The sequence below is a fragment of the Mustela erminea genome, chromosome 21 (assembly GCF_009829155.1).
Source record: "Mustela erminea isolate mMusErm1 chromosome 21, mMusErm1.Pri, whole genome shotgun sequence".
NCBI classification, from domain to species: Eukaryota; Metazoa; Chordata; class Mammalia; order Carnivora; family Mustelidae; genus Mustela; species Mustela erminea.
The window spans coordinates 2,436,001-2,462,838 of NC_045634.1; the positions used below are offsets into that span (position 1 = coordinate 2,436,001).

A 26,838-nucleotide genomic window follows, 5' to 3' on the forward strand; every position below is an offset into this window, starting at 1 on the left:
CTCCCTCAGTCTAAGGGATGGAGAGCCAATGTTAGAATTGCCTGTAAGGCTGTGCAGAGAAAGAGTTTAGACAGAGCACTGGCTCAGGGACCCCCTGCCTTTATTCCACAGCCCCATCCAGGGAATGCTGGAGCCGAGAAGTCCTCAGCCATCTTTTTTTTTTTTTTTTTATTTATTTATTTTCAGAAAAACAGTATTCATTATTTTTTCACCACACCCAGTGCTCCATGCAATCCGTGCCCTCCATAATACCCCAACCTCCCACCCCCGCCTTCAGCCATCTTTGAGAAGTGAAATGATTTTCTCCATGATTGTAGGGCGGGGGAGTGGCAGGGCTGGTGGCAGGGTCCAGATTCCAGGCCGGGGTACTTTCCACAGCAGAGGAGCCCGGCCCACCTTTATCAACCCCCACCCCATGCCCCAAGTGGCCCAACGCCCCTCTCCCAGCCCTTCTGTGCCTGGAGGGAACTGGTCCACCTGTCCAGTCCTTCCTTCTACCCTCTTGTGTCTCCAGGGGCAGATTTACTGCTGGAGATTCCGGAAGAAGCCCTTGGGCCCCCTCTGTGTGCATCTGTTTAGAACTGTAAATTCCTTTTTCCATGATAAGCTTACAGCCAGTTGATCCTGGGGGTCTCATTTAGGTCATAGACCAGGGCCTTCAAGGAAAATGATTGTTAAGGTTCCGTTGAACTCCCAAATTCCTGCGATTGGATGACATCAGGATTGTGAATAATCAGGCTGGCCCTAAGCCAGGTCGGGCTGTGCTGCTTCCATCAGAAACTTCCTCCCCCTCTTTACAAAAACAGGCCCGCCCCGTTGGGCTCCCTCCTGGCCCTGTCCACTGGGCATCCTCCTGCTGCAGAGAAACCCGCCCACCCAGGGCCACTGACCCCACCCCCTGCCTTGAAATTTAAAGCAGGCCAGAGCCGTGCAGGGAGATTGGAGCTGAGGTCCTACAAGAGCCCAGGGCTGAAGAGAAAGCTGTCTCGGAGGGAGGGAAGGAAGGCAAGCAGGGGCGGTAAGTTGAATTCTGCGCCTCTCTGTCTGTCCAAGTCCTCCTGCCTCTCTTAAAAATCTTTCTGGCAAACGGCGCCAATAGAAGAATGCCTTAATGAGGGACTGACTTTGTAATTCAGGCAAAAGCGGATTAGCAAGAATCCGAGTCCCAAGGGAGCCTGCTTTTTGTAGCTGCATTTCATTGGGATGGGCTGAAGGCTTTTGGAGGGGGGAAGGCGTTCGGGGAAGAGAGAATAGGAGGGATTATTTCTTGGAGAAAAATCTCAGCAGAGTAAAGGAGAAAGTACAAAGAATTAGGGACAAATGCTCTGAAGAGACGATGGGATCCCCTCATGAATGATGGGCCAAAGAAGTGCCATCCGCTGCCTTCGGGACTTGTGGCTAGCAGAGCCTGGAGGGTCCGCGGTGTCTGGCTGCCGCCCCCCGCCTCGGTGAGCCTGTTAAGAAGCTGAGGCTGGGAATGGGGGAGTGAGGCACAGGACTGCCTCAGAGCAGAATTAAGTAGGTGGAAAGTGTTGGGAAAGAGAAGGCCTGTGCTCTCCGTCCGCACATCCCCAGCCTCCGTCTCCACCGGTCAGTTTTGGCCCAATGTGCAAGTGTGCGGTCCTCTTTAAGGACTTTGCAATTACGGCGGGGGAGAATAAAATGAATGGTTTTGCTTCCTAAGGTGCTCTGCGCGATGCCTATCAGGGCTTTCCAGATTTTCGCTGTTATTATCTTTATTTTCTTAACCTCCCTGGGAGGGAGGGCGGGAGGGAGCCAGAGAAGTAGGAGAACACGCTGAGCTCCCAGGTAACTAGCGACAAACTCAAATGCAAAGAAGTGTGGAAAGGATTTACCCGGTGGTCAGGTCGGATTAATAACGGTGATCTCGTGCAGAGGAAAATTGTGTGTGTGTGTGTGTGTGTGTGTGTGTGTGCATTTGCAATTCCATGAAGAAATTCTGCAAATACAACTAGTAAGCAGAGTCCCTTGAAGGTGACTTCCTCAGCAGTTCCTGCCCATGGGCAAGAAGACACATTCTGGGATGTAGACGCTGACTTGTCCAGAATCAATATATGACGGTCAGCCCGAGGGCTTCCTGTGAGAGCAGAGCCAGGCTCGGGAACCAGCAGGGATTTGTGAATGTTGAAATAGAAAGAGCCCCATGCCACCCATTACTTTATTCTACCTAAAGTGTTCTCAGAGATGCTGACCTCAAACCTGGATCTCATCAAGAGTAAAGGGTAGCTCCCCTCTGCCCAGTGGCTTAGTCTCTGTCCAGACTCCCCAGGACCAGCTCAGTTTATTTTGGGATGCCTCCTATTAGACACTCCTGGAGTCTGGGCTACTCTTCAGTGGCTTCCTCCTGCAGAGGGACAGCAGCCAGCGGGTAGCTGAGGGACAGTAGTGACTTGGGTTACAGTAGAACCATGCTCAGTACAGTTCAGACTATAGTAACCAGCGGCCCGGCCGTACTCAGTGACCATACCCATCTAACGCTTTTGTAAATGACTGGCTGGGACCACAGAGCATCGGGGGCGGGGGGGGGGACTTTCTGTCCAGGGGAGCCCTGGTACTAATCTGCAAACAGCACCTTTTCTGGTTAGGGGGTTTTATAGCAACGGAAGGGGCCCTTTGACTAAGATCATCGTTTAGAAGGAGCAGCATTTCCAAAGCTTCTAAAATGTGTGCCGGTTCTTTTTGATGGGACAGGTAAGGGGGCAACATGGTTCCCAAGAATGGTGGTGAACTTAGCTCCAATCCAAACTCAAAGTCCATGCACTTCTTTGAAATACTGAGTGCCGGTGCTGAGGAAGAATTTAGGTGTTGACTTGGAATGTTCAATCTCACTTGATTATTTGGCACCGTGTGTCTGTGGTTTTAGAGTAAAATGTCTACTTTCTGTGAGGGAATTTCAGCTCTGCTCTGATAAGGTGGCTGGGAGGGACAATGAGTGGCCAGAATATTCTCTTCATTTATTCTTTGGGTCATTAGCTTTGCACGGAGAAAAATTCTGTACAGAGTTTCAGGCTATAAGCCAACCAGCTCACAAAACTGGTAGTCTCAAATCAAACCAGATAAAAGAATGAGGACAATTTAGACTCACGGGAAGTCAGAGCCAGAAAAAATCTTAGCAATCCTTCGCTCTGGTACAACCCCAGGTCCATCCACATGGTCTCCCAATACTGGCTTCGTTGTCTACTTACACATAAGAATAGCCTATTTTTTTGACCATCTTTTGTCCATTCTCCTCCTTGAGAAATCGACTTCTGGGGAAGAGGGTAGAGTGACAGACAAGGCTCTCGATCGCCTGAAAAGTAACATGAGTGCCAGAAGGGAAAATGAACAAGGTGTTAGCCACACAACAGGCATTTCATAAACATTTTTAAAAGGGATGACTTGGGCAAGTTTGGGTGCCTATTACCATTATCCAAGAAATACCAACTAGCTGTTCTTCCTATAAAACTTAATGCAATTGCATGTTCTTCGCAGCTACCCAGCACCATTTGTGTCAACAGTCACAATCTTCAGGGTGACTCTTGGCTAGCTGGCCTATGCGCAGGTGAGCACGGCTTGCCTATGGGATGCTCTGACACAGGCATCAGCGGCTTGGAGAGGTTGTCTGGGGCCTGATCTAGAAAACCTGATTCTACCTTGAGCCTCTGAAGTAACCCACTTCAAGGTCAGGCTGAACCTAGACACTGGGATACCTTCATATGCCAAGCCTTTTCTGTTTATTACATGGTCACAGATAGTCCATTAATTTGCAACCAGACGTTAAGGAATCGACACCGAACTCAGGCCACAAAGGCTCCTGCATCCTTAGAACTCTCGGGCTTTCCAAACCATACTTCCTCCTAGGAAAGCCCTCGAAGGGAGAGCCTGGGATGTGTGAATCGAATTCCTTTGTCCAGTGGAAAGTGTTTGCTGAAGAGTAAGGGGCTCTGGCTGCTGGCTGCTATTACCCAGACCACAAGGCTTTGTAAACGACTGATAGTTTACAAAATGACCAGTTTACAGCATTTATTGACCATTTACAGCAATGGTCACCTCTTGGCCCTATGCTCTGAGGAGCACTTCTTTATTTTGTTTAACCAGCGGCTTATATAATAATATCAATTCCAGGAAACCTACCTTGACCAGCTCCTCACCTCACCAAGAGGAAGTAGATCTCGCTCCTCCACGTTCTCCTAAGACCCCTTCTTCCTCTGCATTTCCGCCTTCTACCCCTACCTCCCTGCATATACCGCAGCGCTGATCTCACTGTACTATGAGGACCTAATTACCTGTCTGGCCCATGCCTAAGCTATGAGTTTTTGCGGACAGAGCATATATGTCCTTATACCATGGAGCCTGTGCATGGGCCGTGGTGGGTGCTCTGCAAACATTTGATGGTGAATACATAGAGGTGTTAGATCTTTGCCCATGAATCCAAGAAAGGAGGAAATTAGACTGAGCTGGGGCTTGAAGGAGAGGGGCTGGGGTCACGGATCTGACAGATGTCGCCCAAGGAGGACACGCAAAGCGGCCCTAGAGCCCCTTCGAGAGAGAGAGCATTGCATGAACAGCTTGATGTCAGCTGAAGCCTCTGCAGGTAGGGGACAGGACAGTCAGCAGGGAAGCTGAGCCCAGTAACCTGCTATGAGTAATCTAAAAGGGAAAGGCTGCCCGCTGGTCAGCTGGATTCCTGCTGGCTTTTCATATTTTGTCCTGTTCATAGAAAAGAGAAACTTGCTTTAGTTTGCCTCATCGGAGCAAGAGCCGGTGTCTGCCCCCTGGGCTGCAGAAAGAAAGGGAAGTTTTTTTTTCTTCTTCTTTTTCTGGGAAGCTCCGATTTCCTTATTTTTCTAGCCTCCTGTCTCTGGTTTTTAAACATCTATGTGGTCTGCTTCAGACGGGCCTTATCAGTAGGAGCGGCCTGATTTCCCAGCGGTCTCAGGCGCTAATTCCAGTTTCCTCGGAGAGTCCGGCATAATCCTGATGTAAATAGGTCCCGGAGAGGCAAATTAAAAAAAAAGAAAGAAAGAAAACATTAAAAATGAGGTGAAAGACACCACCTCATATATCCAGAAAATAATGATTCCTGTTCATGTAGATGAAAGGCACGAACCTTTAGATCAGTTGTGAAGAATCTGGTTGCGGGTTATCACAAGATGTCCACATGATCGAGGAAGGAGCATTTGGGTGTTAATGCTTGACCACAGTGGGGAACCCCGTAGATGTTAGCATCTTTCTGTCTTGGTAGCTTTCGGTTGTTTTTCCAGGGAGAAGCTGTTCATGCCGGTGCCCCTGTTATTGAAGGACGCTCGTGACTGCCAGTACGGTTGACCTTACCGTGCACTGGCCATTGTGTCATAGGGCCTTTGCCTGCTTCTTCTTTAATTCAGCAAGGTGGGAGTGATTGGCCCATTAAAAAATCCAGGAAACCATACACAACCTGTGTGTCATGGTTGTGTCATGGAACTTGAACTTAAGACTATGCCCCTTGCACTGTAACATGCTGTCCTTCCCAAATAGCAACTCTGAGTGCATGAAAAACATAACGGTCTAGCATCGGGATGCAGGAAGGAGGGTTGGAAACAGTGTCGGTTCGAGTCTTGACACCACCTCTCACCACATATCTCGCCTTAGGGCCAAGGTCCTGATGCTTTTTGGAAGTTTGATTCTCTCATTCGTAAAAACAAGAGAATACTATTATTCTATTATATATTATAGAATGCTATTCTATAGTATTACATATATTATATATATATTAAGGTTCTGTAGACTCTGCCTGGCGAGTGGTAGGTGCTCCAATGCCCATGGAGCAAGGGGCATTAACCCACACACAGTTCTTGCAAACACATCGTAACATTGCTTTCCTATGAGCCCAGGAAAAACGTGTACGCATTCAGTAACGATACAAGGAAAGCTTCTGATCAGTTTTCTGACTCATGGGTGTTGAAATCTGGAGGTAAACTAAAGAATTACCAAAGGATTGTGTATTTCATTGCTTTGCAGTGATGTTGACTTTAGGGAGTGGGAGGAACATGAGGAACTACCTTCATGCTTAAGATGAGACATTGTTTTAGATCAACCTCAGATTGAGGGGTTTGTTTAAATTCAGACTTTGGGATTAACATTTTATTGCACTAATTGCATTCGCATTTGTCAGCTAAACCTTGTTTTTTCTTCTCCGGGTAAAAAGTTTATTAGGAAAGGGTTTCTTTTGTTTTTATCCTAAAAGGAGGCAGGATGGACTTCTGGTTTCCTAGACCCACAAAGAGCTCTCCCCTATTTCCTCCAAACAACCAGCATTACCTGGCAAACTATGGACAGCGAGTAGACGACAGAGCTCAGTGCCAAGATTTGGAGTAGCCTGGTCAGTTTCACATAACTCAAGTCACAAGTCATCCCCCCGCCTATGGTTTGAAGATGTTTTGGAGAGAATTCTGCCCTGAGTAACTCATGAGATGGGTGGGAGCTAGCAGAGGATTCTGTTCTATTCACCTCATTGGAATGGATCATATTAGATAAGAAACAGGCTCTTCCTCTCTTGTCCGTTATGAAACAGGCTCTTCAAGAAGAGAGAAAATAAACTTTGACACACAGAAAGTTAAGGATTGAGAAGTTAAGAATTGTTCACATGATGGCAGTTTTTGAAAATGGTTTTTATTCTGAGAGCACAACCTCTATAAAAAGCTGGACCTGTGTAAGTGAGATGGGGCTGCGAGGCTAGTGTTCCATCTGGAACCTGCAAAGGTGAGCTTTTTTGGGGGGGTCCCCACATATGGGGGCAGGACTCCTCTTGCCCTCTCACCCCCTCTGTTGTCCCAGTGAGATGCCTTTGCTACTCCAAGGAGTTCTTCCTTGGGCCATTTCTTTTCTAATTTGTTGGCATCCATTCTGGGCTATGGTGGTTGGGGGTTGGAAGGAGGGTGTTGTTTGTTTTAAAGCTATGAGTCACTTTAAAGTATCGGTATTCTTGGAGACCGACTTTTTCTTACTCAGATTTCCAGAGAGAAGCTTTGCAAAGCAGTAATAATCTGAGAATCTCCTTTACCAAAGATTAAGCTAGCAAACCTTGCACACGGTGTAAAATTTGATCATAGTATCAACTTACTTTTGTCTTTCCCTTGCAATTTCCCTGCTCCTCTAGCTCGCTCATATTTCTGTCTTCTTCCTGCTGGCAAGAGTGAAAACAGTCCCTGAGTTCTATACCAGCAGGGGCATTTGCATTGTTTGTACCTAGAACCACAGAACTTGGTCAAGTGACTGTATTTGCACAGTTCCTCTATTGCAGATCAATTTCATGCATGTGGTCATGTTTAAATAAAAGTACTAATACACTTTTTTAAGTGTTTCACAGTTTATACCCATTATATCATTTGTTCTCACAATAGCAGAAACCACAGTGTGTCAACCCTGGAGGAAACCTCAAGAGTCCATCCCACTTGGTTTTGCATCCCTGGGAGCTGATTTTTTTTTTTTTTTAAGATTTTATTTATTTATTTAAGAGACAGAGATCACAAGCAGGCAGAGAGGCAGGCAGAGAGAGGAGAGAGCAGGCTCCCCACTGAGCAGAGAGCCCGATTCAGGGCTCGATCCCAGGACCCCGGGATCATGACCTGAGCCCCGAAGGCAGAGGCTTTAACCCACTGAGCCACCCAAGCGCCCCTGGGAGCTGATTTTTGTGCCTCAAAATATAGATACTTTTGGGAAGGGCGGTGTATCAACTTTTACTGTCAATGTAACCTTATGTGAATGAACATACCAGTCCCTTTCTGGAAGGCAGATTTTTAAGGGGGAAGATGGAGAGAAAAGGGCAATCAATGCAAAGGGACACGAGGGGCCCCAGGGTGGCTCAGTCAGTTAAGTGTCTGACTCCTGACTGCAGTTCGGGTCGTTGTCTTAGTTCATTATCTCAGGGTCATGAGATTGAGCCCCTGTCTGGGCTCCATGGGGCGTTTGCTTGAGATCCTCTCCCTCTGCCCCTCCCTCATCACTACTCCCCCACCACCTGGGCATGTGCTCTCTCTCTCAAATGAATAGATCTATTTAAAAAGAAAAAAAAAAGGACATGTAAAGGCACTGAGGACAACAGTTCATCTACTTTTTCCCAGGATTTCTAGTTGTCCTGCCGCTGTTCCAGCGGCCTCACCCAATGCAGACCCAACACCTATGAATGGGCGCCCATCAGGCAGCCTTGCCCCATGTTATCGCTGCCAAAATAAATACCGAGTTCTGGCTAGCATGACCACTGACTTCTCAGGCACAAGGGCACACTTCCTTGGCTCTGGCAGCGTAACCCCCTCCCTGGTTACCAGTCCATTGTTCCCGTTTTTCCCCTAGAACAGTCATCACTCATGGTTGTTCAGAGGGACCAGGGAACGGAGTCACTGTATTGCTGTTGCCAGCAAGACCCAGCGCAGCTTCCAGACAGAAGGTCAGAGCAGCTCTGGAAGCAGATGAGGCTTTCGCATGCAGACATGCAGACTGTGTCCCTCACCAGGATTTCTGCCCGTGTATCCTTGAAATCCAGGTCATGCTTAATTTGCCAGGCCCGTATATCCTGGGTTTTGTTTTTGTTTTTGTCTTTTTTTGTTTGTTTGCTTTGTTTTGTTTTGTTTTAGTTTTAGCTTTTTTGGTTTTCTTTTTTGCACAGAGTCTTTGTCCATTTGCCAAGCTCTGTGCCTGCTGAATTCCATCCACCAGAGAGGGTGTCTTTTGCAAATCTGCAGAAATCAATTCACGTGCTAACATGGACCTGACAGGCCTGGGGCCCTGGGACCTTGGGGTCCCCAGGCCTTATGCCATTGCAGAATCCATTACTCTCACACGACAATGTCTTCAGTGATTCAGGGATTCCAGTCTAACAAAAGTGAGACCTCCTGGTGGTTTTCTTTCTCCCTACCTCCCACTCCATCCATTCATCCTTCCTTCTTTCTCTTACTTTCTTGCTTTTTTAGTTCTCTGACTCTGGGAAACTATGAAATAGGCAAAAGGAAGAGAACACGGAAAAAAAAAAAAAATAACAAGTCGTCTTTGTATTTGTGAAATGAGCCCAGAAGGATTTCTCACACTTACTCTATACATCTCGCCCCCACCTCCTCACCACGAACACAGGGCACTCCAGCCTCTGGTGGCAGCCCCTGTTCACAGTGTAGAAGCCTGTCCTGGCGCTGGCTGGCCCCGTGGTCCCAGAGTCTGAGTCCCTGTTTCTGGTATTCACTTTGTTTTTTGTCCAGGCACTGCCCCCAGACCTCTACACCCACCTCTTTAATGAAGGCAAAACAAGGACACATTTTTTTCCTCCCCTCTTCCTTCTCCCTTGTCTTTGGACAACACTGCTTGTCTGCTGGTGGGATGACTCATTTCTTTGTCATCCTCTCACCCCATTCAGCCCGTCCAGATGCTCTCATTGCCTCTGTGCAACGAGATGGAGCTAGTGTCTTGTTTGAGATTATCACTGGATCGGCTCAAGGCCCAGCAAGGTCCCCCCAAAGTGGGGGAAGATAAGGACTGACAGAACAGAGACCGTCTCAGACACGGCCGGGAACAGAAGGCAAAAATAGACTCCTTGGCCCCTTATGCCCCTGAGTCGTCAAGGGTTTTCCCATGATGCAGCTGTGTGGGAGCCACAATGGAAGTCATACTAAGTCATGCTCCGCCTCCCCATCTGGTCCCCCTCCCCCATTTGTCCAGAGAATGCAAATGTGTCAATACTGCACTTCTCACTTGGCAATTTTCCAACATCTAGAGTTATGTTCCAGTTAGAAGGACCCAGATGTCTTTTTTTTTTTTTTTTAAAGACCCCGAATTCTTGAAATAATAAAACTGTGCCTTGGTGGGCATCCAGAGGAAAAAATGAAAATAACCCTCTGGGAAAGGGCTGGTTGGTTTGACAGGCAGTGCTAACGAGGGTTAAGTTCCTTGTTGATGCATGGCTCATGTACTCATTCATTGCTTCAGAATTTCTTCATAAAGCCAAGATAATAAAGGATGAGACAATCTATATGCGTCTGTGAAACAGGATTAACATCCGGAAGAAAGAGAGGGGATGCATTTAACAAGGTCTATTTTTAAAAGTTAATAAGAAATGGGATAAAGGGGTGACTGGGGGGCTCAGTGGGTTAAGCCTGTACCTTCGCCTCAGGTCATGATCTTGGGGTCCTGGGATCAAGCCCCGCATCGGGCTCTCTGCTCAGTGGGGAGCCTGCTTCCCTATCTCTTTCTACCTACCTTTCTGCCTACTTGTGATCTCTCTCTCTGTCAAATAAATAAATAAAATCTTAAAAAAGAAAAGAAAAGAAAAGAAATGGGATAAAATTAAGAAGGGAAATTTAAGAAGGGAAATTTCCTCTTTCTTTTCAAGAAAGAGGAAAGCCAGAGCAGGTCCCATGGCCAGAATCAGAAGATTCCACCAAGGGCTCTTGTTGCCCATGGGCTCAACTCCCTACTGTTCTCTTCTGAAAGTCTGAGAAGCCGGTAGTAGTAAGCTTCCTTCTCCCAAGGAGAAAAGGCGCTCAAAGAGCACATCCTATGAGGAGGGTCCTTGGCCCTTCAAATTAGAACTAAGGCAGATTAGATGCTGCCTTCTTTCTGTTTCCTTCACCATGGAGGAGGGGGCGGGGGCGGACTTGGTTGGTGAGCCAGGCCTCTGAGCCTGGCCTGCATTTGCTCCTTGGAATCCTGTTGACCAGCGCCGCCCCCCCTCCCCCCCCCCCCCGTTGCTCCCTCCCCTCATCCCTGTCCTGGCTCCCTTTGTCCTCCTCTGCCTGTCCCCAGCAGCCCCAAAGAAGCACTGGGGCATAAAGAATCCTCCCCGCCCACCCCCTCTTTTTACCCTTGCTCTGAAGGGGGCCTGTGGCCAGTGAGGGAACGGACACTTCCAACAGGGAAGTTCTTTGCAAAGAAACAAAGGAGCCAGAGACAGACACGGATGAAAGTCTTGGAAGCCTCTGATCTAACAGGGCCCTGAGGATCCTGGTGATGGGGGAGGGGTGGGACCGAAAGTTGTTGTGACTGAAGGGAAATGAGTCAAGGAAGAAATGCCTGATTTAATTCTTGTGGACAAAGGAGTGAGTGGGCCTGCCAGACCACAAAATAACACCCCGACCAACTAACCTAGTTTAAGCTGTGGAGGGCATGATCACTGGGGAAAGACACATGGAAACTGGGAATTTGGGGTCTAGGAGGATTTGAGTCTTATGACCAAAGGCCAGATGGCTCAGTTCCTTTCTGCCTATCTGTACTTTGCCGGGCCTGCCTGTAAAATAAGAGACAGACCTTCCAAGGGAGCAGCGGGGAGGGCAAGAGCCAGAGCAGAAGAGTATTTCTTGTGCTGGGCAAGGAGTTCTAAGTGTGAGAACCGAGGTAATGGGGGTAGGTTGGCTCTGTGAGGTGCTGGCCGTAGAGTCCCTATGGTGTCCTCAGAAAAGGTTTCAGAGCGGACATTTCTATGGTTCCACCTAGTTGACCTCAGGGCAGGAATTCACTTTGAGGGCACCAAATCGGGACACTATTGCCAGGAAGCGCCAGGTGTGGTCTCACTATTCAGCCAGCCCACAGAGATCTCTGGGCAAGACAATCTCCTAGCCACCTGTGCCCGTTGACGGATGAATGGATAAGCAAGATGTGGTCTATACAGACAACAGAATCTTCCTCAGCTTTAAAAAAGGGAGGAGAGTTGGGGGCACCTGGGTAGCTCAATCAGTTCAGTATCCGACTCTTGATCTCAGCTCAGGTCTTGATCTCAGGATCACGAGTTCAAGCCCCATGTTGGGCTCCATGCTGGGTCCAGAGCTTACCTTACACTCAAACGAAAGGGAAGAGATTCTGACACACACACGAAAGGGAAGAGATTCTGACACATAGTTCCCCATGGATGAACCCTGAGAACGGTATGCGAAGTGAAATGAGCCAGTCACAAAAGGACCCATAGTCTATGATTCCACCCAGATGAGGAAGCAAGCGAGTTGCCATAGTCATAAAGACAGAAAGTATCGTACTTTCTGGTGGTTGCCAGGGGAATGGGGGTTATTGTTTATTGGGCACGTTATTGTTTATTGGGCACAGAGTTTCAGTTTGGGAGGATAATAACGTTCTGCAGAGGGACGGTGGTGATGGTTGCCTAACAGTGTGAACACACTTAATGCCACTGACCTGTGCACATAACAGTGGTTAAGATGGTCCATTTTATGTATCTTACCACAGTAAAAACTATATATACAATTGAAAACATCTTCCAGGCACCTGTGGCATTTCCTGCCGTGGGAGTTGATGCTGGAGGGACTGGCCATGATTGAGTCGTAGGTTCTCGACCTTTGCCACACTCCTTGATTTCTCGATCCCACTATGAAGTCTTTTTCCCCCCACTTCTTCTTCCAGAATTCAAGGTTCACTCTGAAGGAACCATAAATACAATGAAGAGAGAGCTGGTGTGCGTTCTGCTGCTTTTTGGAGCAGCCCTCTCCTTGTCCAGCCAGGTAAGAGGTCTGTGCCTCGAGCCCACCATGTACCCTCGTTGGACTCAGGAGCCCCCCGGGGGTTATGTCCGAGCGCAGGGGTGCAGCAGAAGTCAGTAGGTATGGATCCTCTCTGTCTAGGATGCTCAGCATTCAGGGTCCGTAGGCAGCTCTTCGGACTTGGGTAAATAGTCCACGGCCACGGACTGCCTTCCTTGGAGCTGTTTGTAAAGAGTGTGTTTGCATTCATCCATAAGACATCTTTAAAAAGGTGGTGCAGCAGCCATGAAGCTGGAAAGCCGCCCTACGCTGTTCACTATCCACTTGGGATGGAAACTATACCCTGGACACACTCTCTAAAAATGCCCAGCAAGCAGGGGCGTCATGGAGGGCACAATGAGTAACACCCGCAGAGTGAGATTTTAGAGGAGACAGTTGGGGACGGCGACATGGTGGGGAGGGAGGTGGGCTACCACTGCACTAACCACTTGCGGCTACAGTTAAATGCAATTAAAGATTCAGTTCAGTTGCACTAGCCCCATTTCAAGTGCTCAGTCGCCGCATGCGACTAGTGGTTACGGCACTGCACAGCACAGGAATTAAAGATTTTCATCACTCAGAAAGCTCTTATGGCAGCACTGGTCTAGAAGGAGAGGACGAATTAGAAAAGAAGGCAAGAAGTGGACATTGCACCTGGGGCCAGCTATACCTGAGGGGGAATCTTCGGGCCCAGTGGCATCTGATTGGCGGGGGTGTGAGTGGTCTGTGGGTCAACCACGTTTATTCCTAAAACGCCTAGCATGTGTTGATCCTTTTTCCATCCCTGGTCGCTTTGCAGGAGATCCACACCCGATTCAGAAGAGGAGCCAGATCTTACAGAGGTGAGGTGAAAGGGGAGGTAGAAGGGGGAGTCTGTGGAAGCGGGAGCCCAAATCAGGGCTTAGGAGTTCAGGGTGTTGGAGGCTCTGTCGGGGTTTATCTTCCACCACGCCCAGCTTACTTGAGCTGCGTGAAGGTGAAATTTTGCAGGGTGATGCTGTGAAGATGTCTGTGTCACCCCCATCCCTTACTCATTCACTTAGTTAACTAAGGCCCTGTTCTGAGAGGACAGGAACAGACGTGCCCTCAAGGAGTCAGGCTGTCAGGGAGTCACAGAGCTGGCAGGGTGGGGGGGAGGGGCTGCCAGCTCAGTGGCCCGAAGCCCTGTTACACAGGTGAGAAGACAGAGCCAGAGATTGAATGATGGGCCCGAAGGCCACACTGTGGCCAGGATGCAGCTGCGCAGGTCCTTCTGGTCCTCTGGGAGCTCCATCCTGCTGGCATCTTTGTTAACTGCCATCTCTGTGCATGCCTGTCTTCCGGTTGGTAAAACCAGAGTAATAAGCCTGGGTTACCTCACACAAGTTGCACAGGTGTGGAAAGACTTTTCACTCTAGAGTCGACTCTAGAAACCTGAGGAACATCCCCCATGAGCACTAGGTAAGATTCCAAAAATAGAACATGCTCGCAGCCAGATTGTCTAGACTCTGGTTGGAAGAAATCTGGGCCCAGCTTCAAGTCTAAAGCTACCAACGTGGGGCCCTCCTCTCTCGTCCTTCATGACCTAGTTCCTTTGGGTCTGGAAGGCTTTGCAACACCTCTTTTAAAGTGGAAGTTTCCCCAGAGTGAAGTATGCTGTAATTTTTTTTTTTTTTTTAAAGAAAAAGTGAGATAGAGAGAGCACAGGCACACACATGGGAGTGGTGAGGTGGGGCAGAGGGAGAGAACGAGAGAGAATCTTCAGCAGGCTCCATGCCCAGTGCAACATAGGGTTTGAACCAAGACCCTGACATCATGACCTGAGCCAAAACCAGGAGTAAGACGCTTAACCGACTGAGCCGCCCTGGTACCCAAACACTATACTCCATGCCTTCGTTGTTGGATAGCACAGCATTTCCAACAAGGGTATCCTGGCCCCAGCAGACCCCCAAAAGAAACAATAATGTTATTTACAATGAGCATGTGTCACTGCTTTAGTTAATGAAAAGTTGAAGATTTCCTAAGTTGGCAGTCTGCTTTGCAAACAGAGAGAGACGAAGAGGCCAGGAATATCAATGCGAGGACTCAGACCGTTTTCATTACGTCACAAATACTAGTGAGAGCAGCACATTCCCCCCACACACTATGATGTCAGTTTTCTTTTGGGCTAGCAATGCATCATTTGTGTGGTAATACTCAAATGGGTCAAAAACTCTGGTAGCCAATTATATACATGTACATATTTCTGATGAAAGAAAATGAAAAATTAGGGGCACCTGGATGGCTCAGTCAGTTGGGCATCTGCCTTTGGCTCAGGTCATGATCCTTGGGTCCTGGGATTGAGCCCCACATTGTGCTCCTGCTGAGCAGGGAGCTTTTGCTGCTCCTCTCCACTCATGCTCTCCCAATCTCTCTCTCTCTCTCTCTGATAAATAAATAAATAAAATATTCTTTAAAAATAAAAATATAAAATAAAATGAAAAATTAAAATATCACTTAGTAAATGCATTTTGATAGGTAAATTCTTCCAAGACGAGGGTCCGTCCAAGGAAGAGTGGCAAACATAGTCTTTGGTGACTGATTGGTAGATGTGTGTTATCTTCCGGCTGGGATGACAGATGGGTTGTATGACTAGTGATTGAGGAACTTTCTCAGTAGGACCTGGGGTGGGGCGGTGGCAACGTTTGGGCAGCTGTGCCGTCAAGAGGGCCACCTGTCTCTCATTCCAGTAAGCTGCAGAGATGAGAAGACGCAGACACTCTACCTGCAGAACGAGTCATGGCTGCGCCCGGGCCTTCGGGGCAACCGCGTGGAGTACTGTCGCTGCGTGAGTGGCCGCCCACACTGCCACTCTGTGCCCGTCCGAAGTACGTAAGCGCTCGCAGCCCAAGCTTGGAGCTCCAGCTCTCCCACTGCACCCCCCCACCACCACCACTGCGCATGTGTGCAGAACTTCAGCCATTGTTTCCCCACGGGCTCTGCCTTAGGCCCATGCGAAGGCACTGAGCCAACAAGTGAGACTGTGACCCGGGGCCCATGCCTTCTCCAGCCTGGCCTCAGCTTCCTCATCTGTCCAATGGGGACAATGGGTGTAACTGCTTCACGGTTTGCAGAGAGGATGAAATGAGCTCCTTTTAAAAACTGCTGAGAATAGTGCCTGACACGTGGAGCTCACTCCTATTATCCTTGGAACTGCTTTTTAAGGTGACCAGGGGCTTCCTTGTTTTGTCCCTGACAGGTTGCAGCGAACCCAGGTGCTTCAATGGCGGGGTATGCCGGCAGGCTCTCTACTTCTCAGATTTTGTCTGCCAGTGTCCTGAAGGGTTTATGGGGAAGCGCTGTGAAATAGGTGAGTGGTAGGTGGGCGGTGCGGGAAGAGGGACAGAATCCCAAGTCTTCCCAGAAAGGAGAGGCAGTGTGTGGTGATGTGGGGAGGCGGGAGGCGGTGGGGGGGCGGGGGAGCGGGGCAGGGAAGGATCCTGCAAGGGTTGGTTAGGAAACCAGAGTGTTGGGCCCAATGGGCGGAGCCTTGGGAGCAAGCTGGAGTCTGTCTGGTGGACACGGCCAGCCCTGTGTACCACCCGTGCCCCAATAGCTTCAGCAGCAAACCTGCCTCTCTGGTTTGGGGTGACAACAGAGCAGATGTGAAACCCCTTTGGAAAACTAAATGACAGAAGGGGGAACTCACATGGGAGGCATCACGTGTCCTGCTTTCAATCAGATGCCAGTGCCACCTGCTACAAGGACCAGGGTATCACCTATAGGGGCACATGGAGCACAGCAGAAAGTGGGGCCGAGTGTGTCAACTGGAACAGCAGCGTGCTGGCCTCGAAGCCGTACACTGGGAGGAGGCCCAACGCCATCCAGCTGGGACTTGGCAATCACAATTACTGCAGGTGAGAGCCGCCTACGCCCTGAGCTCGCTCCCCTCCCTGGGGAGGAGCTGCTACATCCGCAAGCGACCTGGAGCCGATCCGCCACGGCTCTCCAGAGGAACAGAACCAATACACTCCCTACCAATATGGTGATTCATAGCAAGGAGTTGGCTCGCTGCGGGGGCTGGCATGTCTGAAATCTGTGGACAGGCCAGCAGGCTGCAAACTCAGACAGGCTTCTCTGTTGCAGTCTGGAGGCCGAACTTCCACCCCAGCTTTCGCTCCTAAGGCCTTCCACAGATTGGAGGAGGCGACCCACACGATGGGGGTTAATCTCCTTCACTTCAACAGATTGCTGATATTAGCCACAGCTACAAAATCCCTTCAGCACAGCACCTAGATTAATGTTCGATTAGATAAATGGGCACTTAGAGCCAAGTTAATCCACAAAACCGATCATCCCAGGCCAGCCCTTGTCAACACGGCTTCTGTGCACAAGTCCTTAACCCCCTCTTGGTCTCCAGATGGAGACAGTAGCCAAGTCCTACTTCCACCCAACCTGATCCAGCTCTCCTGGGTACAACTGGAAGTGCACAGACCTTTTCCCCGGAAGAGGATGCAGAGTCCTTGGGTCTGAGAGGGAGGCTTCACTTCTCCCCTCTCACGGCCTTCCCTGGCTGCTTTTTCAGAAACCCCGACCGTGACTCGAGGCCCTGGTGCTACGTCTTCAAGGCAGGGAAGTACAGCAGTGAGTTCTGCAGCACACCAGCCTGCCCCAAGGGTAAGTGCGGCCTCCCCTTCCCCCCCAACCCCAGAGTCCTGGAAGTAGAGTCTCAGAGGATAAAGCAACTGTGTTTCTACAGCTGAGGAGACAAAGGAGTAGGCTGCTGGTTCATCATTTTCATTGCAGAGGCAAGACAAGTCAGGAGATGTAGGTCTTCACCCAGGCCTGGCCTCTAATTAGCTGGTTGACCTTGAGCTGGTTTCTTTGCCCCCGACCCTCCATTTCCTCAGGTACAGAGGAGAAGGGGGCCCGCATTGGTGGTTTCCAGGCCTTTTGAGGGGGAATGGAGATTCTCCCCTTCATGATTGAGGCGTATTTTCCATTGCTCTCTCTCTTTTTAAGAGAGAGATGTTAAACATATTATATGTTTAATATAAGAAGTTTTCCCAAATTTAAAAATACTAAATTATAAAAAAGCACTATGCATTCTGTGGTGCTTTTACAAATAATGATATTGCAATAGTATAAAACATGTGTTTTAAAGTTCTAAATATTCGGGGCACCTGGGTGGCTCAGTGGGTTAAGCCTCTGCCTTTGGCTCAGGTCATGATCCCAGTATCCTGGGATCGAGCCCCGCATCAGGCTCTCTGCTCAGCAGGGAGCCTGCTTCCCCCTCTCTCTCTGCCTGCCTCTCTGCCTACTTGTGACCTCTCTCTCTGTGTGTCAAATAAATAAATAAAATCTTAAAATAAATAAATAAATAAAATAAAGTTCTAAATATTCATACACAATATTAATGTGCCTTCTGCCTACAGATAAATCTGACATGTCTGTGAATTTGAGGACCCTTTACAGTAATTCTAAAGCATCTTCTCCCCTCCAAGGATCAGTAAATTGTGACTCACTGGTCTAGGTAGCCTTGAAGATCATGTTCCTTATGTCGTTTAGAGTGGTACACTCTGCCAGTTTCAAGTGGGGAGAAAGGAGGGTAAAATGGGGCAAATAGGCAGCATCTGTAGGTCCATATGCTCTCTTCCTGCTCAAGGCCAACAAACCCTTCAGAGCACTGGCAGACAAAATCTGAGAAACTGGGGTCTGCTGACATGTCACTCCATTGAAGAGCCCCGGTTCACCACAACCTGTCAAGTATAAACAAGGAAACTCCCAATTACCTTCGAAGCAGCTCCAGCAATAATCACTACCAGTTGGGCATAGACCCTTCCTACCCAACATGAACGAACCCTCAAGGATCTCTCAACACAGCAATCTAGGAAGCCACATCCAACTGATGAAAGCTGGCCCACCAACCGAAAGCCATTTACCACTCATGTAAAAGGGCTAGGAGGAGGAGGAGAGGGGAGAGGTGGGATGGTTATCTCCTCCCTCCTATGGGCAGGCTGGCTGCCTTCATCCTGTCAGGCCTGCCGCCCCTCTCAGGACCAGCTGCAAACCCTGACTTACCTGTGGAAGCATTTAATTACTTTTGTTTCAGTTTGAGATTTCTTTTGTTCCAGAAAAATATGAGGACTGCTACTTTGGAAAGGGGTTAGCATACCGTGGCACATACAGCCTCACTGCGTCTGGTACCTCCTGCCTCTCCTGGAATTCTGTAGCCCTAGCAGGCAAGGTCTACACAGCGTGGAAGAGCAATTCTCAGGCGCTGGGCCTGGGCAACCACAATTACTGCCGGTATGCAGCAAAGCGTCCGTGGGGTTCATGTCTGGGCAGAAGGCAGGACTGGGGCGTGGGATGGGAGAAGATTTCATACCTCAAGTTATAGGAAAGACCCAGTGGGTGGGAAGGACCCAGGGATATGATCTAGTCACCCCATTCACTCGCCAGCATAACATCTTTTATAAAGAGTGAAGTTCACCAGTTTGTCAGCCCACATTGCAAGTTCGAGGTGCTTTCCCTTAGCCACTTGGGCCTCATCTGCTCGGTTCTTATATGGCGCCTTTCTCCCAGTGAATCATAAGAGTGTCCTCACAGCTTAGCTAACAGTTCCTTCCAACATCCTTGTCAGAGGAGAATGTTGTGATAGAAAATGTGATAGAAAAACAAAACTAAAGTTGTTTTCCTCTGGTGAGATCTCTGACAGAGCCAAGTTCGGAACTCAGGCCCCTCCTTTCCAGCTCATTGTTTGGCTATTGGTTTACTGAGCCTCCTTCCTCCCTCACTTGGCTTGTGATGTGATTGAAAACCTTGAACTCTCTTATCATCTAGGAACCCAGATGGGGATGCCAAGCCTTGGTGTCACGTGCTGAAGGACCGCAAGGTGACGTGGGAATACTGCGACGTCCCCCAGTGCTGTAAGGACTGGCCCTTGGCCACCTGCCGCCGCCCAGCCCCCCTCTTGACCATTTCCTCTGTCACTTCCCATGTCCTCACAGCTGTCTGCTTCAGACTGTGTCACTCCCAGATTTTCAGGAAGGCTTTGGTGGGGAGGGGCTTTCCATGACTGAAGCAACGCTCTGGGCAGGTGTTCACTCCCCATGCACGAGGGTGACACAAAGGGGCAAAGCGAAAGAGAAGAACTTGCCAGTTTCTCTTAGAATTCATTAGGCTCTGAACTTCTCTCTCCGGATGCCTTTATTAATGGTTGGTGATGAGGTCGTGGTGAGCATGGAGGAGGAGAGCTCCCATTGACGGCTGCCTCCATAACAAAGTGCTCTGGTAGCATTCTCCCGACAGCGTGGTCAGAGGTGGTCTTCCTCTCTTTAGTTTCCAGATGAGGAAACCAGCTCCCAATCATGTGGCTGCCGAAGCTCACTGGGCTCCAGGTGGCAGGGCCCGTGTCTGTCTGTTCCCACGTCCTCTGACCCCACAGCTTGTACTTCTGCTGTGAACTCTTCCAGCTTTTCTCACAGAGCCCGTTTCACTCAGGGGAGCTGGGCGGGTGGAGGGAGAGGAAGACTCAGAGGAAATTCAAGCTGGCACATTTTGCTAAGAAACCTTAGTTTAGAAGTTGTCTGAGAATAGATTATTATGACTCCATTCCTGTGAACACACATTTAGCCCGAATGTTGCTCAAGGAACGTATTACATAACTGGGCGGGTAAGTCGCAAACTACCAGCGGACTCACAGCGAAGGCCATGCCTGGAGAGTCCCCCGTGAGCAGCATCAGTAAGCTCGCTCGGAGCCTGGTGGGCTGGGAGTGTTAAGAAAGCTGCATGAGGAGGGAGGATCTCATCTAGGCCCTGACGGAGGGGCAAGGTGGGGGTAGATGGAAGAGAAATGGGGCAGGCATTCTCCAGGAGGGAGCCGCAGGACCACCTTATTAATGAAGCCAGGAGGCGGGTACGGGGAAAAACGGGCTAAGGAAGCATAGCAGAAAGTTCCCATTGGGAGTCAGACAAATCTGGGTTCTAATCCAGAGGCCGCTGTGAGCTTGAGCAAAAATTTCCCAGCCTCTCAGGGTTCCAAGAGAAGAAACCGGGGTAGGTGCTGAAGGAACTCACCTGAGGACTGCAGGTCTGATCTCCTTTCTCTGTTCTTTCCTCTCCCAGCCACCTGTGGTCTGAGACAGTACAAGCAGCCACAGTTCCGCATCAAAGGAGGGCTCTACACAGACATCACCTCTCATCCGTGGCAGGCCGCCATCTTTGTCAAGAACAGGAGGTCACCGGGAGAGAGGTTTTTTTGTGGCGGAATACTGATCAGTTCCTGCTGGGTCCTGTCTGCTGCTCACTGCTTCCAGGAGAGGTAGGGACTTCCAAAAACCCAGTAGGTCTCCCTAGACTTTGAGGCCCTGAAACTGGGGCCTGTTAGAAGCAGCCCCCCAGCAAGCAGCGCATCCTAAGGCTGTTTCTCCATTAGGTACAATCCCCACCACCTCAGGGTGGTTTTGGGCAGGACATACCGCGAGGTCCCCGGAGAAGAGGAGCAGAAATTTGAGGTTGAAAAATACATCATTCATGAGGAATTTGATGATGACACTTACAACAATGATATTGGTGAGACGTCCTACTGTCCCTGCTCTAGAGGACATGACAGCCACCCTGCCCCACCATGGGCGTCCCCACCTCTGCTTCCCATGCCCTCGCCCTCTCCGTCTTCCTCCCTTCCTATCAGATGGAGCGTTCCACGAGGCTTTTTCTCTTCCCGATCTCTTTCTAGTCCTGCTAAAACTGCAGTCGGACTCGCTACACTGCGCCCAGGAGAGCGACGCTGTCCGCGCTGTGTGTCTGCCTGAGGCCACCCTGCAGCTGCCCGACTGGACAGAGTGTGAGCTGTCTGGCTACGGCAAGCACGAGGCGTGTAAGTGGAAGGAAGTCTCGGCTCCGTCCTGTCTGTCTGCAGGGCAGCGGGCCGTGCAAATATTGAGAGGAAGAAGTCACGAGAATGTTCTAGCCCTGGCCCAGGCACTGGTGCTGTGTAAAAGTAGGCATGTTCCCCGCAGACCAAGAAGCCACCGTCTGCCTTCCCCACCTCACAGGGTCACTATGCAGGTCAAGAAAGGAGTGAATAGTACAAGTGCTTGGAAGGGCTTAAGATGGCAGGAAAGTTCCGATGAGAAGTAGAGGCTGGTGATTAGGGTGTGGGGCTCTTGGGACTCTCCGGTCCTGTAGGTCTGAGTCCACACCCTAGATTTGCACCTGGTAGCGGTGGGAGCCAGGACACGGGTTTTCCTGTTACACAGCTCCAAGCCTCGGCCCCCTCACTGGGAACATGGGGGTAGAATCACCTAGTGCCTTAGAGTATGAGAATTCAATGACAGTAGGTTAAGCCAGTGGTTTTCAGCCAGGGTCTTTGCCCCCCAGAACACAATGGCCCTGCCTGGAGGCATTTTTGATTGTTAGGACTGAGGAAGGAGGTTTATACTAACATTTAGAGTTGAAGCAAAGGGCGCTGCCGAATATTTGCAATGCACAGCCCTCCTCAAAAAAATGATCTGGCCCCAAATGTCAATAGCGCTGCTCCTGAGAAACCATGAGCGAAATAAACTCTATAAAATATCTAGGCTGGGGGATGCCTGGGTGGCTTGGTCAGTCAAGCGGCTGCCTGGGGCTCAGGTCATGATCCTAGGGTCCTGGGATCAAGCCCCGCATCAGGCTTCCTTCTTGGTGGTGAGCCTGCTTCTCCCTCTGCCTGCTGCTTCCCCTGCTTCCACATACACTCTGTCTGACAAATAAATAAATAAAATCTTTTTTTTTTTTTTTAACATTTTATTCATTTATTTGAGAGAGATCACAAGGAGGCATAGAGGCAGGCAGAGAGAGAGAGAAGCAGGCTCCCCACTGAGCAGAGAGCCTGATATGGGGCTCGATCCCAGGACCCCAAGATCATGACCTGAGCTAAAGGTAGAGTCTTAACCCACTGAGCCACCCAGGTGCCCAACAAATAAAAATCTTTTTAAGAAGTAAAATATTTGGGGGCACCTGGGTGGCTCAGTGGGTTAAGCCGCTGCCTTCGGCTCAGGTCATGATCTCAGGGTCCTGGGATCGAGTCCCGCATTGGGCTCTCTGCTCAGCAGGGAGCCTGCTTCCTTCTCTCTCTCTCTGCCTGCCTCTCAGTGTACTTGTGATTTCTCTCTGTCAAATAAATAAATAAAATCTTTAAAAAAAAAAAAAAAAAAAGAAGTAAAATACTTGGTTTTGTCAGTCAAAGCAGTATTGATAACATTTCCTAGGCTTCAGCCCCATCCATCTGAAAGCTGGATCCAAACTAGCCATTATTAGAATAGTTGGCTTCCTCCTTCTAAAAGGTTTATAAGTAACTTTCCCTAAGACCGTAAGATATTTTCCCTTCTCTGTTTCAGCTTCTCCTTTCTATTCTGAGCGGCTGAAGGAGGCTCATGTCAGGCTGTACCCATCTCGCCGCTGCACTTCACAACATCTGTTTAACAAAACCATCACCAACAACATGCTGTGCGCTGGAGACACGCGGAGTGGTGGGAACCAGGCAAACCTGCACGATGCCTGCCAGGTAGATGCAGGGGTCTTGCCTCACTCGGGCCCTCCCAAGGGGAAGAGTGGCTCTTGGCCCACAGGTTCCAAGCAAGGAAAAAGTTAGAGCCAGAACGGTTGAGTTCTTCTTGGTGAGGCACTGGAGATTCTAGATGAGGGCTTCAAAGAAATAACACCATCCGAGTGAGATCAAAGTTACCCAAACCTAAGAAATCTAAATTGCAGGAAATTTCCCCGGTGTCTACCCCGGAAACTCCACCTGATTCAGGGTTTCCTGTAAGCCCAGGCAATTGATCGACTATTGAAGTGATGGGTAAAGCCACATAAATGAGGCGATGCTTGACTTCTGGAGGCTGGAGAGTTGGAGTCCGCTATGTAGGGGTGGGGGAGGAGGAGCTGCTGCTCACCCAGAAGTACGACCCAGATGAGTTGTTGAGACAGAAGTTTCAAAAACTCATACCAGCCTTAAGAGGAGGCTGGTCGCCTGGGAAAGCAAACTATTTCAGGCTGTGTTGGCATCCTTATCAGAGTTGGTACTTCGGTTTTGTGATAACCAGACATCCGTAAGGGACACACCAGCCTGTGGGATTAGGACCTAGATATAACCAAGGCACCGTTATCAATGAGCCATTTCAAGCCTACAGTGTGCCAGGCTCTCCATCGAGGGGCTGGGGTGAGGGGATAAAAAAAGAAGGAAGCAGGGCTCCTGCACTGCAGACTTCGTGGGCTTTGTTTTTATAAGGTAAATCGCATCAGCATTTTCCCCCAGTTCCTTGACAACCTTTGTCTCTTTTCGGATGGTTTCTTTAGAAACCTCAGCTGTACCCCTAGCTCAACAGTCATAAAAAGGTTGTATGCAAAGTGAAACCTTGATCTGAAAGCTTCAAGTCAAAAACAAAAAACAAGTGATTTTGATTCAGTAAGACAATAACGGCCAACCGTGACCAAGAGTTTTGCAAAATGTCATGCTTTCTCCCAATTAATTCCCAGAACGACCTCTTACAGTAGAGAGTAGGATCCCGATCTTCAAGATAAGAATACCAGAAGCACAGTTAGCCTGAGGCCACACAACTACTGGGTGGTAGAGTTAAAAGAAGGAGCGTTATGGCCTGAAATGGCTGAGCAATTATCTCAATTCCAGTTTGCAATGTAGATACAGCCTAATCGTGGACAGGATCTAGACAGTAGGAGAAGGAAAGGATAAGTGAATTGGGGGAAATCCGAGGGGGAGACGAAGCATGAGAGACTGGATTCTGAGAAACAAACTGAGGGTTTTGGAGGGTAGGGGGTTAGGTGAGCCTGGTGGTGGGTATTAAGGAGGACACGTATTGCGTGGAGCACTGGGTGCAGTGCATAAACAGTGAATCTTGGAACACTGAAAAATTTTTTTAAAAATCTTAAATTTTTTTGGAAAAAAAAGATCACTGATAAAAATTTCCCTCTCTGAACTAAATACTTTGAAGAAGACGACATTAGGACTACAAATATTAACCCTAACTTCCCCTCAATGAATCTGCATTTTTGGCAAACAACTAACCCGTTCTCTCTACTGCAGGGGGACTCAGGCGGCCCCTTGGTGTGTATGAAGGACAACCGCATGACTTTGGTTGGCATCATCAGTTGGGGCATTGGTTGCGGGCAGAAAGACGTTCCTGGCATATATACCAAGGTTACGAATTACCTAGACTGGATTCAAAACAATATGCGACCGTGACCAAGGACATCCAGTTCCCTGAAATCACAGGGAGACCCTGCTTCCTCTACTTCAGAAGACACACCCAGGCGAAGTGCTTCTTTACAGAGCTGAGCCATCACACAGTACAAGCAGGTGGCGGGGCAGGGGGAACCCAGAGGAGAGGGCGAGGATAGGTTTTCATAGATACTTCCCATTTTAGAAGTTTTCGGGGGTTAAGATCTGATTTCAGAAGATAGTTTGGCAGCTGAGAAGACAGATAAACGCCAACCCCTCCAGGAATACCATCATCTAAGGCAGAAGAGAGGGAGAAGAGAAGCCCAGCCTCCTGATCTGTCACCATGAGAAGCTTTGGAAATGCGACCACAAAGATAAAAGCATGTCTCAATAGTAAAAAAGTAACGAGATCCTTCAGGAAGGAAGGATTGCATTAGAAATGGAATGTCTATTTATAGTGACAAGGAAGCCCAATGGGGCCTCCTAATAAGGGATAGGCTGGCTGGCCAGATCGTGTTCCTCAACACCACCTTTTAAATCAAGTATTTGGCTTTTCCCTTTCTCCACTTTACAGATCTTGGAAGGAAATCTTTTTGTGTATAGTGTAAATCTTTTTTTCTATATAAACTTTATAATAAAACAGACTTGTATCATTTTAGTAACTGATAAACTAGGCTTTAGTATATTTATATCAGCCCATTTTAGTTTTTATTTTGTTGCCACGCCCCTGTATTATACTGTGCGGAAATAATAAATTCAGATTATTTTTCACATATTTTCCCCAATCTGAGTGGGATAATTTTGTTATACTTCTGCAGAATCTTACAGGTCTTTTATTCTTGGTACTCACTGTCACATTTTAAAAGATCATCTCAAATATTTCCTTTCATTCATTGGACATATACAGAATACTTGCTGTATACAAGTGCTAGGTGCTGGGGACAGTAAAAAGGGGGAGGAAAGCTGTTCTCAGTTTGACAGGAAAATAAGGTACTTAAAGAAATACCCAGGTACAACACAGATGGGTCATGAAAACTGGGTTTCAGTTGCAGGAAGTATGAGGGAATCTTAAGGAAAAACAGAGTTAGATAGGGCTTTCAAAAACTGGGCGAGCTTTGGACTGGTGGGGAGGTATGGGCAAGGCATCCTTGAGATCAGGAATGTCACTGCATAGAAATAGAAAGATCCGGAGAGCAACGTGGGCTGTGGGAGTATGGGGAAGGATTTTGTACAGGTTGTCGGAAGTGAAGGTCATGAAGAATGTAGATAGGAACTTTGATTATCGTGCTTCGAAGGCCAAACTGAGTTTTGGACTTAATTCTGTAGGCAACATGGAGCCACTGGGGCTTGTGTGCAACCGAAGTAAAGAAGTGAGCATGCACTGGGGAAAATGAACCCCGAAGGGGTTGGAATGAAAGCAGGCTGGGTAGGCAGACTCCATGGACAGCACCCAGGGTAGTAGAAAGGGGAATGGGAGCATGACCTTGTCAACACAGCAGCATCCCACCGCGTGTCAGCCGAAAAGCTAGTACTGGCCATTTTCTTCCCAGTCCATTTTCCTTTCCCGTTCATCTGAAAGAATTAACTCTTGGACCATGGGACGCCTGGCAGCCTCAGTTGGAGGAGCACACAACTCTCGATCTCAAGGTTGTGAGTTTGAGCCCTATATGGGGTGTAGAGATCATTTAAATAAATAAAACTAAAAAAAAAAAAAAATGCACTCCCAGACCAGTCCATGCTAGTATGTTCCTTAAGGATGCTGCTTTCTGCTCCTCTTAGACTATTTCTTAGCTCAAGCTGTAGCTCCTATTCTTGGCTGCAAGCTGACCGGTTGTATCATCCCTGCTGGTCTGGGTCCAAGAAGAAATCTAAGGGTGCTTGCTGTTGGATATATGCCAGCAGTTTCCCAAAGAGGAGACAAAGTTGCAATTGCCTCTATCTCTTGAAAAGCTGTGAGAACAGCTCACTTTAGAGGTTCTTAGAAGAAGAAAAGTATGTAGTTTTAGCTCACAGAGGAGACTCTCTAAAGCCCAAGAGTTTGATTTAGAGGGGAGTGAAACCCAAACTTCCCTGAAATACTCAAGCCCCCTCCTCCCCCACCCAGAGCAGTTAAGCCCAAGGTCACAGATTCCTCCACCTTAAACCTCTCCCATGCGTTTTCTCACGGAAACAGTACAT

General features: G+C 48.7%; 1 protein-coding gene across 1 annotated transcript; it reads left to right on the forward strand.

Moving 5' to 3' along the window:
- The first annotated feature begins 912 nt into the window (after positions 1-912).
- PLAT (plasminogen activator, tissue type) lies at positions 913-25,435 on the forward strand. Its single transcript, XM_032329059.1, has 14 exons — positions 913-1,018; positions 12,370-12,467; positions 13,285-13,327; positions 15,194-15,331; positions 15,703-15,813; positions 16,186-16,360; positions 17,029-17,120; positions 18,578-18,752; positions 19,287-19,372; positions 20,571-20,766; positions 20,881-21,017; positions 21,181-21,321; positions 22,823-22,989; positions 24,526-25,435. The coding sequence occupies exons 2-14, from the start codon at positions 12,405-12,407 to the stop codon at positions 24,682-24,684; spliced, it is 1,683 nt and encodes a 560-aa protein (XP_032184950.1). The 5' UTR covers positions 913-1,018; positions 12,370-12,404; the 3' UTR covers positions 24,685-25,435.
- The last annotated feature ends 1,403 nt before the right edge of the window (positions 25,436-26,838 follow it).

What these genes read in the sequence shown, in the direction of transcription:
- PLAT (XM_032329059.1), top strand. Translation starts at nt 12,405, where the DNA reads ATGAAGAGAGAGCTGGTGTGCGTTCTGCTGCTTTTTGGAGCAGCCCTC. An exon ending in GGGGAAGCGCTGTGAAATAG is followed by an intron (nt 15,814 to 16,185) that starts GTGAGTGGTAGG and finishes GCTTTCAATCAG; the next exon opens with ATGCCAGTGCCACCTGCTAC. An exon ending in GGCAACCACAATTACTGCCG is followed by an intron (nt 18,753 to 19,286) that starts GTATGCAGCAAA and finishes CTTATCATCTAG; the next exon opens with GAACCCAGATGGGGATGCCA.